This window comes from Periophthalmus magnuspinnatus, chromosome 23, assembly GCF_009829125.3.
Source record: "Periophthalmus magnuspinnatus isolate fPerMag1 chromosome 23, fPerMag1.2.pri, whole genome shotgun sequence".
Lineage (NCBI taxonomy): Eukaryota > Metazoa > Chordata > Actinopteri > Gobiiformes > Gobiidae > Periophthalmus > Periophthalmus magnuspinnatus.
In genome coordinates, this window is record NC_047148.1 from 7,637,668 (window position 1) to 7,654,934 (window position 17,267).

Here is a 17,267-nt window from a genome sequence, read left to right on the forward strand (position 1 = left end):
CATTACTACATGTGCATGCAGAGATTTGCCTATGTTTTAAACATTGCATCATATACAGATTCTCACTAGCCCCTGATTTCCTTGTGTTTATCATTGTGTTGTAGGAACAGTATGTGTTCATCCACGATGCTCTAGTGGAGGCCATTTTGAGCCGAGAGACATCCATAACCTCTGACCACCTGCACAGTTACGTGTCTGAGTTGCTGACCCCAGGGCTTTCAGGACGCACACGCATGGACAAACAGTTCAAGGTAAAACTACTGTCTAGGAATGTCAAACTATTACTACTACTACTCATTTCTTCTAACAAAAAGTTGTTGTTTTTTGCAGCTGATCAGTCAGCGTCAGGCCAAACATGCAGACTACAGCACAGCTCTGAAAGAAGGAAACGCAGAGAGGAACAGGGCCAAAGCGCTCATGCCCGGTGAGAAGGACTGCAGTATTATATAACTGTCTCAGCAAAGGATATTAGATATCTATAAGATATCTACAATACCGCTGAAACTCAGAAAAGTCTATTTCATAAAAATATAAAGCTTAGATATGGAACAAAAAATCACTGATAGCTTTTGCCACCAGTGCAGTACCGAAATTTTGTCTGGTCCAAGGATTAATTTGTGATTCAAGAATTCAAGAGTTCAAGTTCAAGACTTAAATTATAACTGCTAGACTGAGGTTCACACTTGTCCGAGCTTGGTCCTGGTTTTAGCCCAGTTTATTGCTGTTGTAAACTTGGTTTGGTTGTTATAGTCTTAACTCAAAAATTGCTGGAACAACCCTGGCAGCTGGCCTATTGTTGTGTCCTGGTGCAGAACACTGTAGTACTAGGTCATTGTTGATTGTTTGTTGATCTTGTATGTGCTGATTGGATTTATAAAAAACACATTTTTTGTTATTTGTTTCAGTGGAAAGATCCAGAGTTTGTCTTACAGCCTCAGACACAAACTCTACAGGTTATATCAACGCTTCATATGTTATGGTAACGCCTCTCTTTCACCGTATAACCTGTAAAAATCAGTTTTATTAGATTATTACTCAATTTTGTTTTAAATCAGGGCCACCATCACTGCAGAGAGTTTATCGTGACTCAGACTCCACTCAGCTCTACAGTGGAGGATTTCTGGAGGATGGTTTTAGAAAATAATATTCACACCGTGGTCTGTCTCACTGACTCACACTCTCGGGTAAGATCAACTTAAAGTGGACCTAAACACTAAATCAACTTTTTTTTTTTTGCTACTTAACGGTGTATATTGTGTTTGAATATCATTGTCATAGCCCTTTTTGGCAATTTTATTGCAAACTAGTTAAATTTGCAGCTTTGTGGTAAAATAAAAATAAAAATGGGTGTGTCCCAGCTTTACTGACCCTGCCAGACAAGGGCCGTGTCTCAATTCGCCAAATGCATCTTTTGAAGGGTCCCTTCGAAGTACTCTTCAAAGTGTAGTTTCAAGGTTCCGGACGAGAATCTTCCCTCCTCAGTGTAGCCGCCATCTTGCTGAAGTGGGACAGGCCCACACCACGGACTGCACTTCCACCGCTGTCTTTGAGCGTACGATACGTACATTACGTACGTTATTTTTAATTATTTATTATTTAATAGAAGAAAAGCCAAGATGTCGTCGTCACAGCCGTTTCTTTTTTTTTTTTTTATTGAATATCAGTAAGCAAATATAACGTTCAATGTGATTTTTTTTCTCATTTGTAGCTACTTCATAACTTTATCAAAATATACCTTGTGAAAACGTAATAACAGAGACAGAGGTAACAGTATCATTTTTACATTCATAGTCTATAAACCAGAGAACACTGATTAGTTGTACATATAGTGGGATATTGCAGTTTAACAATTCAGTATTTTGGCCAGTGGCTACACCACTTTAATAACAGTAGAGGGCGATGTTTACCTTCTATGCCGTGCCAGTTCTTTCCATCTTATTATTGTGAGGTATTTTCTAGCAGTGCAGCGCTACATCAAGCTAGTGTCTTGATTTACTAACACAAAGGTAAATGACACGTGCCACCAGGGGGCGCAGACGTATGGAATGTACGGAACTCATGAAGATTTTGTGCACGTCTCAGGACTCTCTTCTATTCTTTCCTGAGAGTCCGTTGCTTCATTGTTCACATTACCTGTGTGGATCATTAAACTCTTCTCATTTTATGTTTCAGTCTCTTGGTCTTTGACGCTTACAATAGAAACGAACATTCTTACATTATTCTTATTGCAGTAATAATTTCTAATGATAATAATGTCTTCTTATTGTGTAGCAATAACTGCACATTCCTTTGTTCCATGTAACTCCTTTTTAATCCTCAAACACACAGTACAGATCTTTATTCAGATTTTTCATGTTGCTCTGTTGTAGATGAGGTAAACCAGTATGAACATTTGAACATACATTGCGCAGCAGACTCCATTTTCTTCTGTTTCTTGCGTAGTCGCGGTGCATAATGGGATATAGAAGTGCGTGAATTGTGCACAGATGCACGCTTCGGTTACGTCCGATCTCCATGGAAACGGTGAAAAGGGAAGGGCAGGTTTGTCGGGCGCATTCAGTAGGGTGTGTTGAAATGGGACAGCCCTTGTGGCGCCGGAAATTACGTAACTGCCCTTCGATGCACACTTCGAATGGTGATCCTAAGGCCAGTTTGGCGAATTGGGACATGGCCAAGATTAGGGTTACGGTTGATTACTAACACCTTGCAGCAGGAGTGGAGTTTGAAGTGTTAGTTAGACCAATCACACACTTCTTTGTATGTCCACACCATGTCCCTCCTCCCCCCTCGCTCTTTTGTTTAGTCCACAGGCACTGCCCAGTTTAGCAGCTCTATTTGTGATTATTGGGTGGAGTGTTTAGGTATAATTTGAATCAGAAGAATGGGTGAAAATTAAAAAAAAATAAAAACCTTGCATATTTCTTTCAAATGGTCATGATTATAATTTGAGTTATTATTTAGTATTATAACATGAAGAGTTCTGTCTGAGAGTTAATATTTTACTGTGATTGGTCAAATCCAACTGTCTGTTAGTCAGAACACGGTGGAGACTACTCACCTTATTATTTTTCATGGGCCTGCATTGTTGACATGTTGGTCACATGAACATCGAATGTGCTTTATATCTTATTTTAGTGGTAAAACTATTCTATGTATAAAGGTGGAACAACTAAAAATCTAAATAATTTCCGGCCAATATCTAAATTATCTTGTCTTGCAAAAGTTTTTAGAAAACTTAGTTGCAAATCAAGTGACAGTTTATTTAAATAAATGCTCCATTTTGAAGTCTAATTAGTCAGGTTTCAGAAAAGGACTCTTACTGCAACCACAAAAGTTTTAAATGACATTTTCTCAGCCCTTGATGATGAACAAAAATATGTAGCTCAGTTTATTGATTTAACTAAAGCTTTTCAGTGGATCATGGAGTCCTCTTGAAGCGTCTGAAGCATATTGGATTTGACAATGCTACATGTGATTGGTTACAAAATTATCTTTCAAACAGAACCCAGGTAGTAGTAGCCGATGGTTTTAAATCAGATTTTTTAAACTTTAAGTAAAGGAGTGCCCCATGACTCAATTTTGGGGCCCCTACTTTTTACAATTTTTATTAATTCTATTGGTTACAATTTAAAAGTAAGTCACATACATTTATATGCAGATGATGCTGTTTTGTGTGCAAGTGCTCCTTCTGCTGATAAGGCACCTTTTAAAACTGCAACAAGATTTTAATGAAATCCAAAATTTCCTCATACATTTTAAATTGTCTTTGAATGCAAATGAAACTAAGTGTATGATTTTTTTCTAAATAACATTTAAGTAATGTACAAGCTGCAAATCTTTAGGCTAAATGGTACATCTGTTGAAAGAGTCGACATTTATAAATATCTTGGATTTTGGCTTGATGAAAACTTATCCTTTAAAAAACATATTTCAGAATTATGTAATAGTTCAAAATCTAAGTTATAATTTTATTACAGAAACAAATATTGTATCCCAGTAAATTACAGAAAAGAAATAGTGCAAGAAACCTTCCTCTCTGTACTGGGTTATGGGGATGTGGTGTACATGCAGACTTCAGCCTATTTTTTCTATGAAAATGTGGGTCAGCCATCACTATCTGTTAGAAGAGAATAGCACTGTATGAAATTTACCTATAAGGGACTACTTCAAAACCTGCCAGAATACCTCACGTGCTTGTTAATCATTGATACTGGAACATTTAATACAAGATCACATGATTGTATAAGTCTAAGGACGAGCTGCACCAGAACTGAGACGGGAAAGAGGCTTTTAGCTGTATTGGTTCACAAAAATGGAACACACTCCAAGGAAAGGCAAAACTAGAGATGTTGGTGACACAATCGGAATTTAATAATCTGAACAAACTTTTGCACACATATCTGCACCTGTTTTTAATGTTTTATATGGACCTAATTAATTTGTTTGTTTTTCTGTTTGTACTGTATTTTAAACAGGGCACCCATGAAACAGAGCCCAAGTGTTCTCATTGGGTTCCACTGTATAAATAAAGATACATTTGACTGGAGATGAACTCACTTAGTCCACTTGTTTATACGGTCTATGGAGAAGCCTCATATAGCTGATTCTGTATACACTGACTATAGTTGACTGAATTCAGTGTGTTTGATGTCTTTGTATTAAAAAGAATGAATCTATCTCCTTTTCTCTTTATTTTCTTTCGTCTTTCTCAGTCTGAAGAGGACTCATGTGTGGAGTACTGTCCAAGCAGAGGTCAACCAATCAGCTTCAAGGATTTCACTGTATCATTTTCAACAGAGGAACGTGTTTGTTTGTCCGGAGACGAGAAGCTTTTAGTGCGAGACTTTAAATTACACTGTCCACAGGTAAAACGATACCCAATTTCTCCTCCGCTCTCACTCTTCTATCACTCTTATGTGTTTGACTTGGTTCTTTGTAGAGTAATTATGAGGTGGTGGTGCGACAGTACAGTGCCACTTGCTGGCCCAACCCTGACAGTCCAATTAGGAACAGCTTTGAGTTGATAAACACAGTCAGAGAACACAGCAGGATCTCAGAGGGACCAACACTAGTGCTCGATCTGTGAGTATATTAAAAGAATAACTCCCATCTAGCCATATTTCTATTCACTTTTGTCTTTTTTTTGTATATTTATATAAACGACTACTGCTGATGAAACAGCTACAGTAATCAGTAGAGAACAAATGAATTAAGTGAGAAAACTACTCAGTATATGACAAACAGTTGTGAAGTTGTGAATTTAATTATATTTTAGACTGAATTTAAATTGCGATATACTTACTACTTACTATACTCACATATAACATATTATGTATTTTTTTCAAGAATGGGTGGCCCAGTGTCAGGCCTGTTCTGTGCCCTGACCACGCTGTACAGTCAGCTGCAGGAAGAGGGCGCTGTGGATGTGTATCTCGTGGCACGAATGACTAACCTCATGAGGCCAGGAGTCTTCAATGATGTGGTCAGTATTTGTCAACTCTGCTACCTGCATTTTCTATATTGTAAAAAGAGGTGTTCATGCCTATCCGATTATTTTCAGAATGGATTAACAGTGGCATGGTTATTATTATTTTATGATTATTCCTCATAATCATCATTTTTAATAAATTCATAAAGAATCTACCCTACGAAGGTCTGTTTTTGGGTTTTTTTTTCCGTTTTTTTCTTCAATCCGGTTTCCCTCATCAACCCAAAAAATAAATGTACTATTTCTTTTTTGCTAGTTATATTTTGGTTATTGCTTTTATATATTAATTAGTTCATGTTTATGTTATTTTTGCTCATTTAATTTAGTAATTGTTTTATGTTTCTTTGGTCAGGGGGTTTAATTTGCATAAATAGGTCAAGGTGGAGGGTGCAGCGAGTATTAAGGGCACATGGTTTTTTATTAGCATGGACAGAGAGGCTGCTATTTTCCTTGTAAGTTTGCTGTTTCTGTAATGGAATTAAACCACCTTAAATGATTTTTTGTTTATGTTGCTGTGTAAAGCCAAGACCTTGACAATGCCTCAGTGGTCTTTTGATTTGGTTTGGTTTAAGTTAGTTTCTTAGGACAAATGGCCACTACACTACCATAAACCTGAACCTTATTAGTAGTGTTCTGTGTGCTCTGCCCCCTCAGGAACAGTTCCAGTTCCTGTACCGGTCGGTGCTGAGTCTGGTGAGCAGTCAGGAGGATCAGGAAGTTCTTCAGAGTCCAGAGACCAACGGGACGGTCGCACTGGGACACAGCAGCACCGCAGAGAGTCTGGAGTCTCTCATGTAGACTCTGACTACATTTATAACTTTGGACTGGAGGTGAAATGTCCCCTCTAAAATCTTGGTGTAAATCAACAGCATTTCAGAAGGGGCAAATCTGTCTAAGTAATGACACAAAAATCAAATGAACTATAGACTAATGCTGTGAAAGTTAGTGAACCAAAACCACTTTACAAATAGTTGTTTAGTTTTTATTCCACACAAATATAACACCTGTATGGTACTTACTGCCGAGAGCTCAAGGGCCACCTGCAGGCTGATTTCTGGGTTACATGTTGTTGAATAATATATATGTATATGTTGTGAACTGCCAGCCCAACAACACACTTCCTAAATGAGATTAGTGATTTCAGATGTTGTTGTTTTTTAACCAATTACAAATATATTTTAAAATGTTATATTCTGATTTTAGACTTTTAAAATTAGCTATTGTCCTATTTCTATTTGAATATTAACTCCTATTACTACTATGTGCCTTCTGTGCTCTGCATTCCTGTTTTTTGGTAAAATAACTGTGACTAAAGCCAAAATCAACTTTTTATTCTGATTTAGTATAACAAATTTTCATAGTATTTTAAATATAATGTATTCCTCCAATGTAGTGTATTAAACATGGTGAAGGGACTGTTACAAAGGATACTGTTATATAGATAGATTGTAAAGAGCTCACAAGGCTCATATGGAGAGAATATAGTCTGAAATCTAAAAAGGGAATTGAGTAATTTGTTTTCAAATATATGAAACAGATGTTTAGGTATGCTTTATTGAGCTCACTGGAAAAATGTCTGCTGCATTTGACCCACCCACCAATGTCCTTGGGGTTATACATGTTACCTAGCTGGAGAATTAGCATGTTTATTATGCTATGGTTTCAAAATAAGATATATGGTGGGAATGTCTATGAAGCACAATGTTTAATAGACCTTAAATCAGTTGAACATCATTTTAAATGGTCTAGTATCTAAAAAATCAAAATGTATGCTGTTAGGTTTTCAATTATATTAAAAACATTACAAGTTTGTCCCTATATTCTCTCTATATAAAATGCTCACTACTTTTAAGAATTTTTTCAGCCAATCATGTTAAAGGAGCAAGTCACATGACACTGACTTAAACCTCGTTTATTTGTAGTGCATGTATTTTTATGTAAATATAACAAAATTAACACTAAGACCAAACTACTGTCTTCTGTTTATATTGTACCTTTAAATATTTCTATTTTACTATGAGACAATTTTGTAGAAATTTACACAAAATATATAACTTTGAATCTCTATTTGGTAATTTAGATGTTTATAATTGAATGACCAATTATTTTTTGGGCTGATTTAGCACAATGTGTACAGAAAAGAATAAATGCTTGTTTCAAAATAAAGGTATTTGGAGAATGAACAAAGCGGGTGTATCATGCATTTATTAAGTCATACATTATATTGCATTGCATTGTCCCATATTTGACCTACATCACGTATTGGCGAGAAAACCAAAAATATATTTAATTATCGGTATGTCTTCAAGAAAAAAGTTCAAAAATATATCTTTGTCATATTACACGTGTCAGTAATATACTGCAACATCCCATTAGATAAAGTGAATATAGTGCATTAGAATAAATAGCTACATACATTTTTCAAAGCCATTACATTGAATAGAACTATAACAGAATAATTAATATCATGATAATAACTATTACAACAACTGAAAAAAATCACACAATTAAAACACAAGGCTATGTCCACACTCAACAAAAAGTGGTCTATAAAGTATTTTGTCTAGTATAATGTATATTTTTGTCTTTTTTTAACAGTGAATGAAACAAGTATTCATTTTGATGAAGGGGACATTAATAGTTTGCATAGTATAGAGTATTTTCTATATTTATTTGAATCAGTCTTGACCATTTTTCATGATTATGTTAATATAGCCATTGACCTATTCATATATTCAATCAAATGTATTTATTATGTAATAATAATAATAATGTATTTTGTCTAATGTTTAAATGGCAACATTCGCAATATAGGCACAAATGGGGTTATATTGAGTAATTATAGAAGCACTTTTCTATGAGTTAGTTTTAAAGTCTTACTGCAGACACTAACGTAGGAATGTTGATGTGATTTTATTGATTCTGGTGCTTCATCCAGTGTTTGATATCAACAATTTCTCACTGACAGATTTTCAAACGTACTAGCTAATTATGATAATAATATGTGTTTTACTGTAGTTTCAGTTTCTATACATTTTATTTACATCATTTAAGGATAATGAAGTGCTGGATTTTCTGACAAAAAGTTACCAATTAACGTTTCTTTTTTAAAACAAAACTTAGCCATATATATATATATATATATATATATATATATATATATATATATATATATATATATATATATATATATATATATATAAAAGTTATGATATGAAACATAAATGTTTTTTTAAATATAAGATATTTGAGAGATTAAATTATGCCTCTTTTGGCATTTTAAACAGGACTATTCACATAATATATATATTGGAAGACTTTGATTTGACTAATGCCTACTTTATGGTATACAAAGTCGAAAAAATGTATCCATAATAGATGTTCAAGTTACATAAAAGAAAAAATATATATATTTGGAAAAATGAATAAATGTTAAGTATCCTGTCTAGTTTGCTTAAAGAAAACAAATGTAGAATTTATTAATACAACTAACTCAACTGTGTGTAAGAATGAGAGGCAATGTTGGCCAAAATACCGGTAGAATCTTCCTGCTTCTAAATTTTATAAAATCAAGTTGTTTCAAAGGGTATAGCACCAATATTTACAAAAAGATTCCCCTGATTGAAGCAAAACACCATTTAAAAATAAGGAACAATCACTATAGTTAATAGAAAAATCTGTGGAGGAAACTGTAGGACTGGCTGCATGAATTTTAACACAGCCATCTTAAAATTCACCTCTTTATATGGTTCAGTTTGCTTGTGAGCCCTGTTGGATAAAAAGAAAAAAATATTATTACTGCTACAGCCCAAAGACTGATTACATTGTGCATACATTCCGCAGACACTTGGTAAAATAATACGATTATTAATTCATTTTCAGCCATAAGCAAATAGACATAGATTTAATTTTGTACATGCAGTATTTTACCAAGAACTAATTCTGGACAGTACTATTAAAAATGTAAATGTGCAACATTTCTCTAAACTACCTACAAACACATTCATTCTTACTGTGAGTGGGATCACCCCACAGATCTGATTTGTAACTTGTCCGGTGGCCTCACCTGCTTGCCTCAATTGAGATAGATATTTTTAATGTCATACTGTCTAATTTTATAGGCAAAGCCATAACGTCTCCATGAGATAAGCAAGGACAGACCTTTCCCCAGTAAAGTTGCACAGTGCATCTATTTTGCATTATCATAATTATTTCAATCACAGTTTTTTTTTCCTGAAGTATATTTGCACTCACAGAGTTGGTGCGTTTGCGTTTCCAGCAGTCAGGGTTGATCCTCCTCTGCTCGTCAGCTAAAGCTTTGGCCTGAACCGTGAAGATTCTGCGCTCCTCACTGCACAGCTTTTTCCACCGCTCCCCCAACAGCACACTGATGGCTCTGCAACAGTTAAATAACAATAGAAATATTTTAATATGCTTATAATAATAGGGGGGTACATACTGTCAATTTTTTAGGTTTCTTAAATTTGGTAAAAGTTACATTTTTGCTTTCAATTTTGGATCAGAAGTTTACTCTAGACCCTAAATGATCATGTGTGAATCAAATAGACAATTTTGAGGCACTCCTGGCAATACAATAGTTATAAAATTAAAGGATAGAGGAATGTGCACCTGTTGTCTTTGCCCGGATACATCTGCGTGTATTGAACCCGGTACTTTTTAGCAAACAACATGAAGGCATTCATCGGTCGTTTACTCTTAGAGGATGTAGCAACGTTGCTTCCTGGTGGTTCTGTGTTCTGGCCTCTGTTTGGTTTGTGATGAGGAGAGTGGGAGGGGCCTGGTCTGCCTGAGCCTGCAGGAGGACATACATTTAATGGCAAAGAATGCATACTCTTGTTGTGGTAAGACACTTCATCCATTGTCTTTCATTACAACAACAACAACAAACTTTATTTATAAAGCGCTTTTTATACAAAAGATATAACACAAAGTGCTTTACAGTGCATTAAAAACAGTCCCACCCACCAAACCCACCCAACCACCCTACAGCCAAACAACCCAACCCCAACACATCAATAAACATAACCAGACAACCCCCCACCCCAACACACACTCCCACCCACCACCCCAACACATGTTAAAATACCTTTGGTTTCATTAAAATATGTTTAAGTGCATTAAAGATGCAATATGAAACTTTTCTGGTGGAGAGCATCTACCTTGTCTCCATGGAGATGTTATTGCTTTGATATTTTCCACAATATGGCATTAAACTTGTTGACATAGAGACAAATAGGTATGCCAAGTTACTGGTCAAATCTGTGAGGTAACCCCATGGTGCTCACAGTATGTCTGTCCAATAAAAAACAACGTAACTGAATAAATGCCAAATTTAAAACAACCAGCAATGACAGATATGTAGGCATTACAGCCCCATCATAAAAGTAACACAGTGCACTTTAAAAGTGTTCAGTTTCTCAAAAGGCGAAATATAAGCCAACTATATTTAAAAACAATTCTTAAAGGTCCTATATTACGGTATTTTTCAAGTTAACAGCTACCTTTTACCCTTTGTTTTGTAGAGATTGGCAATTCTAGAGCTGAAATTATCCAAATGATTCTAGAGGTGTATGAGTTTAAACACATAGATAAAAAAAAAATTAATATATAGTGAAATATGAACCCTTTAAATACATTTACTTACCATGTGCAGTGTTTCTGTCTGGCGATACTGTATCAGAGCTAGACTGAGACTCTCTCCTCCGTCGGGCCATACTGCTGAGCACATACACCGCTGAAGAGTCCAGGGGGGTAAACGAGTAACTAGAAAATAAAATATAATGTCAAAACAGTAATAAACCACTTCATATCTGTGCACAAAGTCTGTTCCTCATGTTCTTTACCTCCTGAAAGTATCCAGCACCGGGGAGTCGTCCGTGTGTTTGGCGTCTCTGTGTCCCGGAGGCAAACACACATCTCCCACCTCCATGTCATAGCATGGTATCCCATAATGCACCACGGTCAGGCTCGGGTGAAATGAAGACCAGCCTGAGAAAACAGTGGTTATGTTTACATACACACCAAAATCTGATAATTATCTGATTTCTGGATTTATCGGGTTATTAAAATGTTGTTAGTAATCTGATTTCTTTCTGATGTTCACACCTTTTGACATTATTCTGGCAAGGAAAATTATGAAAAAAATGGCAAACTAAAGTGGCAAAGACAAAAATGAATGAGAAAATGTAAAAAAAAAACCTGAAAGAGTTGCTATAAAATTCATTGTATCTTGTTTTGTAAAATAGGTACTCTAAAAATATAAAAATATATCAATTGATTATTCTAGTTATCAGATTTTTACTGGCCATGTAAATGTAGGCAAGGAAAGTTTATTTGTATAGCACAATTCAAATACAAGGTCATTCAAATTGCTTTACAGAACAAGAAAGTTTGGCAAAGTAGAGGCCTGTCTCACATCTTCAGGAAGATTGTTTCAGATTTTAGCTGCACAAAGTTGAAATGCTGATTCCCCATGTTTAGTCCTGACTCTGGGCACCAGCAGGAGACCTGTTACTGAAGTCCTCAGAGTCGGAGATGGTTCAAATGGCACTAACATGTCAGATATGTACTTTGGTGCTAGGCCATGGAGAGACACAAGCAGAGCTGCTTTAAAATCTATACTCTGAGCCACAGGAGCCAGTGCAGAGACCTGAGCACAGGATTTATGTGCTTATACTTCTTAGTTCTGGTCAGGACCCGAGCAGCAGCATTCTGAATGTACTACAGCTGTCTTAACACTCGTTTGGAGAGGCTAGTGAGCAGTAGTTACAGTAGTCTAACCTACTGGAGACAAATCCATGATAAGTCTCTCCAAGTCTGGTTTTGACAGTATACCTTTGTCTATGTAATCCCTCAGTCGTTCAGGTCTGATCCATGGTAAAAGTAACAGTCAAATTTGTCAACTGGTATGCCTTTGAGTTTTGCAATGCTTTTTAGATGGTAAAAAGCAGCAGATGTTATTGATTTAATGTGGCTGGTAAAGTTCAAGTCTGAGTCCATTATTACCCCTAGATTTCTAACCTGATTTGAAGGTTTTAGAGAGAGAGACTGGAGGTGACTATGTTTCTGTGGGCCAAAGATTATGACTTCAGTCTTGTCTGAGTTTAGCTGTAGAAATTTGTTTTGCATCCACAAACTGATCTGCTGGATGCAATGGCAGAGTGAATCCACTGGTCCATATTCACCTGCTGCCGTGTCAACTGCAAAATTGTGGTTGAACACATTATTGCTGCGTATTAACTGGCCTAATGGCAGCATGTAGAGCTTGAACAACAGGGATCCTAGGATTGACTCCTGGGGCACCCCACAGGTCAGGGACATTTTATCTGAGAGACATTTTCCAATTTCAACAAACTACTCCCTGTTTTCTAGATAGTACCTGAACCAGTTTAGTGCAGTACCAGAGATGCCCACCCAGTCCTCTAGTCTCTGTAAGAGGATCCCATGATCCACAGTGTCAAAGGTAGCACTCAGATCTAACAGGATCAAGACTGAGACTTTGCCTGCATCAGTGTTCAGGCAGATGTCATTTGTCACCTAGTGTTATAATTAGGTAATACTACTATTTGCTCTAGTACTTAGGGAAAGAAAGCAACCACTACATACTACAACTATTGCTACTTTCTATCATCAATGAGAGAAAATCATGCAGTCTTGTACCTTTGTTTTTGACGTAGAACGGGTGGTCAAGTTGGCATCGCGCTGTCAGGAAACTGTGTCCAAACGGCCCGGGGTTAAAGGTCAACTCGAGAACAGGCTGGTCACATGACACTGTCTCTGAATGTTCCATCAGCTGCAGTCCCTCTGAGCCATAACTCTGGACAGAAAGGTACAGTGAACATAATATATTACAGTTGTAACATATTTAGGCAGTGCACTGGGACAAATCATGTATCTATAATATGATTCAAACAGTTGCAAAAATATATATAGTTAGAATATATATATTTATCGCATTAGTAGAGGTAGTAGTATTTTCTATAGTAACATACTCTAAATGTTTGTTCCTCTTCTTCAGACAGTTTGTCACTCTTCAGGTCCTCAATGTCCTGCCAGTCATGTTTATTGTTGCTAAGGAAACGTAACCAAGTGCCTATGACAAGAAGGAATATTTAGATTTGATCAATTAATTGCTAATAATGTAGTTATTTTATAGTATGATTTAAAGACAGTGCCATATATAATATTTTATTAACGCTTTTTTAAATCTGTTTTGACACTTGAAATTATTACTAATGATTTTATGTTTATTTATTACCGTTCTGAAAAGTTTGGGAACTCCTAATCTTAATCTCTGCAGAGTTTAAAATGTTGTAATTGCGATCAATACTGGCTCTAGCTATACATTTTAAAATCTATAACCAGGCTTGACCGTCACCATTAGAATTGCAATTTAGATTTGATTGTGATTAACTGTAGAGGCCTATTGAAGAAATGGACAGATGGGGGTAAAGGATTCACTGTTACATGAGAAGAGATAAAAAAGACAACAAACTAAAAGCACATAAAAGCACCTTTGATGAAACAGTGCCACACAGTGGGGGGCCAGGAGAAGTTCCAGCCCATGTCTTCATCGTCAGAGAGAGAGGAGCGGGTCGATACTGCAGAGCCACACTCACTGCTTGTCTGCAGGAGAAGACACATATCTCAGTAGAATCGTGATAACATATACCCACATAATAGAATATTACTAAAGCAGAAAAGTACCCTGCTGGGTCTGCGCTCCCTGCCACAGCCTCTAGAGGGAGACAAACTGCAGTGGGGCTCAGGCAAAGGCCTAGCATATGAATGAAGATCTCTATTGCACTTGAAAGAAGATGAACTAAAAAAACAAACAAGAAAATTATGAAAAGTATTGAAGATCAAAGTAACATGTACAATATAATATCATCAATAGAGAAATTGTATGAAAAACAGCCTAATGCAATGCCAACTATACTGGGCAATATTTAAAGGTGTACTTTTACCTGCCGTGTGTTGTTTCCTGCAACAGGGGGCTTTGTGGTCCGGTAGCAATCAAAGCAAGCTGGGTCAGTCTCTGTGTGTCAGGGTCAGAGGTCAGCTCTTGATGGGACACTCCGGCTTCCATCTGAAATACGAGGGGGGTCTCCTCTGGGACCTGCTGTAGCTCAGGCAAGTCATCTGGAATGGGACCAGGGCTATAATTAGTACTATACATATACAATCTACTTACTCATTTTTAAAGAATTTTGGACAGGATTAAACATAAAATGGGGGCAAAACATGGGAGACACCAGCAGCAAATTGCCAGAGTCAGGACTCGGGAATCACACCTACGATACCCTCTCCACAGACCCCAGTGAATATGTATGTGCTGAACAAGTCCCACTGATGCCAGCAGAGGATAATACAAAGCAACTGAAGCTGTTTTAATTAGGCTGCAAGCATTGGATTTGGTTAGCTGCAGAAATATACAACATTACTCAGCTGTGAATGAAATAAAATGCAACTCCAGTTATATTCATGATGAGAAATCAATATTATAATAGAAGCATTCTCCATTTGTTCAGTATAGTAGTTTTAATGCAGATCTCTTTGGGATAATCTGAGGGGTTGAGAGGGATCTTTTGATTTTTTTACACAAGGTGTCAAACCAAAATCTAGGTTGAGAAAAAAAAGAAAAACGCAGGTTGAATGTTACCATATTCTATGTAGGTATCGCTGGTTGGTATCGTTGGAGAGGAGGAAAAGTGCTCCTCACAGTGAAGCAGGTCTCTTGACTGTTCATCATCATCGACAGCCATCATCTCTGAACCAGGAAAAGAAAACCAAATTTGAACTGTTTTGATATGTTTGTTTCTCATAGCAACAGCAATTAGCAATATTTATTTAATTAACAAAACAAAATCAGGTCCTAACCCACTTTTTCAAATTCCATATCAGCTGGACTCATTCATTGTTTTAGGCAGTAATTACGAGCATGTTTCCTGTAAGTGTAATGCTCTGATAATGTCACAATACTGTAGTTTCTAGTTTAAAATGGATTAGTCAGATTTACCTGTTTGTTCAGTGTCTGAGTCACTCCTGGTTTCTTTAACTACACTGGACATCGGAGTCACCACTTCCCACACCATGGTATCCACGGTCACTGAAACACATTCATTTTATGCATCTGAATCACTTCAGGAAGGCTATTCATTTATTTACTTGTTAGTTGTTTTTTAAATGTATGGTCCGAAGTTCCTTAGTTTTAGACATTAAATTGACATAAAAACACATTTTTGTGGATCACTGGGCTTATTTTATGTTAAAGTAAGCTAATAGTGAGTTATTAAAACGTTTATTTTACATTAGTAAAATGTATTACAATGTGCTGCGCATTCCACTCTGAACCTTCCACAGGGCCAGGGAAACCCAACGCTCTCCAGTCCAATGTATATACGCTATAAATGTCTTTAGGGTGAGCCGAGGAGACGCTGTTACATCACACTCACTCATTTAGTATAGGTTAAGCTACAGGCTTTTAACCAAACAACACATTTATTTTCACACATGTCTCATTATAGATGAAAACTGAAACTAAAGCAGAAGTTCAGTTTCATCTATTTCGCAATCTTATCATCATGTGACACGCTTGTTTATAAACTTTCTGGGACTTCGCGCATGCGCACGAAGAGCCCATTCATTCAACGATAAGACAGTATAATCAATCTTGAGTCTGTTAAATTCGATAAAAAATATTGTAACCAATCCAAAAACGGGCAATATGTATTTCTATTTGTATTATATTTACACACTACACGTTTTTGTTTCATTTTGAGACTAAAACGTCGAATAAAAGAGATTTTTTTAACGGAAACAATTGCTTCAGTTATATATATAGCTATTTTACGTCAAACAAAAACAATGGGACTCAAAAAACACATAAAAACTCACCAGATCGCGGTAATAAGTAGCTATTTAACTAGTTTTATGTAGTCATGACGCTTGCGTAAAGGCTCTCTCAACAAAACATGTAACGTCAACAAAGCTTCACTGAGCGACGACACAAATGGGCTTTTTATACTGTAAAAACACGATGTCAGCTTCATAATTTGACACATTTTGATACATTTACTAATAACACGTCGAATGGTTTGTTTAATTCTAGGGTTAAATGTTTAAAAAGGCAATAAATTGATTCAATGAACTTTCTTTTACTCACCAAAACAGACGCCTTGTACGGGATAGGGGGGTGGTGTAAACAGATCAGAGTCTGAAACCCTATTGGCTGAGTCTCATGTCAGTCAACAACGTCTGTTACGCTGATTGGTTAAAATATTAATATGGTCTTTAAGCCATTATGACATTCATATCGTTAATGTGTCTTTTATCTGCGTTTGTTTTTTGTTTGACGTCTTTATTAGGTCCGTATCTTATAGTAATAAATACGTAATAACGTTTTGATTGTGTTGAATAGCAGTACTTATTTAATAGAGTACATTTAAATTCTTCATGCTGTAACCAAAGACTGTACAGTGTCTTATATGTCAACTTACCTAGTGTTCTCACACGCTATTTTATATGTATTTTTATTTTAAACCCAGGTGCAGTGATTTGTTTTGTGATGTAGGTTACACATCGACTACTGCCCATTCACTACAACCAAACAAGAATACAACCATTTTTTTTACTGGCTTATAACTAGGTCAGATTTGAATTGGGCATTTTTTCGTAAAAAAAACCCAAAACTGTTAGAAAGGCAAAAACGTCTTACTTCATGTCTGCACTGATGGAGAGTCACAGAAATCTGCCAATA

The 17,267-nt window shown here is 36.3% G+C and overlaps 2 protein-coding genes across 2 annotated transcripts in view; one reads left to right on the forward strand and one right to left on the reverse strand.

Annotated features, from left to right (window-relative positions):
• ptprz1b (protein tyrosine phosphatase receptor type Z1b) overlaps positions 1 to 6,330 on the forward strand; it is a 64,243-nt gene extending 57,913 nt beyond the window's left edge. Inside the window, exons 25-32 of the mRNA XM_055231436.1 lie at positions 105 to 251; positions 331 to 424; positions 906 to 979; positions 1,056 to 1,184; positions 4,713 to 4,865; positions 4,940 to 5,082; positions 5,347 to 5,482; positions 6,143 to 6,330. Coding sequence (XP_055087411.1) covers positions 105 to 251; positions 331 to 424; positions 906 to 979; positions 1,056 to 1,184; positions 4,713 to 4,865; positions 4,940 to 5,082; positions 5,347 to 5,482; positions 6,143 to 6,286 — 1,020 coding nt within the window. The 3' untranslated portion in view covers positions 6,287 to 6,330. The remainder of the gene's footprint in view (positions 1 to 104; positions 252 to 330; positions 425 to 905; positions 980 to 1,055; positions 1,185 to 4,712; positions 4,866 to 4,939; positions 5,083 to 5,346; positions 5,483 to 6,142) is intronic.
• Positions 6,331 to 9,055: 2,725 nt separating this feature from the next.
• On the reverse strand, positions 9,056 to 16,716 carry LOC117391477 (HMG box-containing protein 1-like). The gene is made up of 13 exons (XM_055231435.1): positions 16,674 to 16,716; positions 15,528 to 15,617; positions 15,171 to 15,278; positions 14,476 to 14,650; positions 14,216 to 14,330; positions 14,023 to 14,134; positions 13,501 to 13,601; positions 13,169 to 13,325; positions 11,353 to 11,497; positions 11,154 to 11,272; positions 10,118 to 10,301; positions 9,743 to 9,884; positions 9,056 to 9,256 (listed from the first exon to the last, which is right to left on the reverse strand). Exons 2-13 carry the CDS (start codon positions 15,601 to 15,603, stop codon positions 9,239 to 9,241), a joined length of 1,452 nt encoding a protein of 483 aa, XP_055087410.1. The 5' UTR covers positions 15,604 to 15,617; positions 16,674 to 16,716; the 3' UTR covers positions 9,056 to 9,238.
• Positions 16,717 to 17,267: the final 551 nt, after the last annotated feature.

Excerpts from the sequence above, each read along its gene's own strand:
- LOC117391477 (XM_055231435.1), bottom strand. The coding sequence starts at position 15,603 with ATGGTGTGGGAAGTGGTGACTCCGATGTCCAGTGTAGTTAAAGAAACC. Across the intron at positions 14,331-14,475 it reads CAGGAAACAACACACGGCAG|TTCATCTTCTTTCAAGTGCA; the intron begins GTAAAAGTACAC and ends TTGTTTTTTTAG. Across the intron at positions 9,885-10,117 it reads TATCCGGGCAAAGACAACAG|AGCCATCAGTGTGCTGTTGG; the intron begins GTGCACATTCCT and ends TAACTGTTGCAG.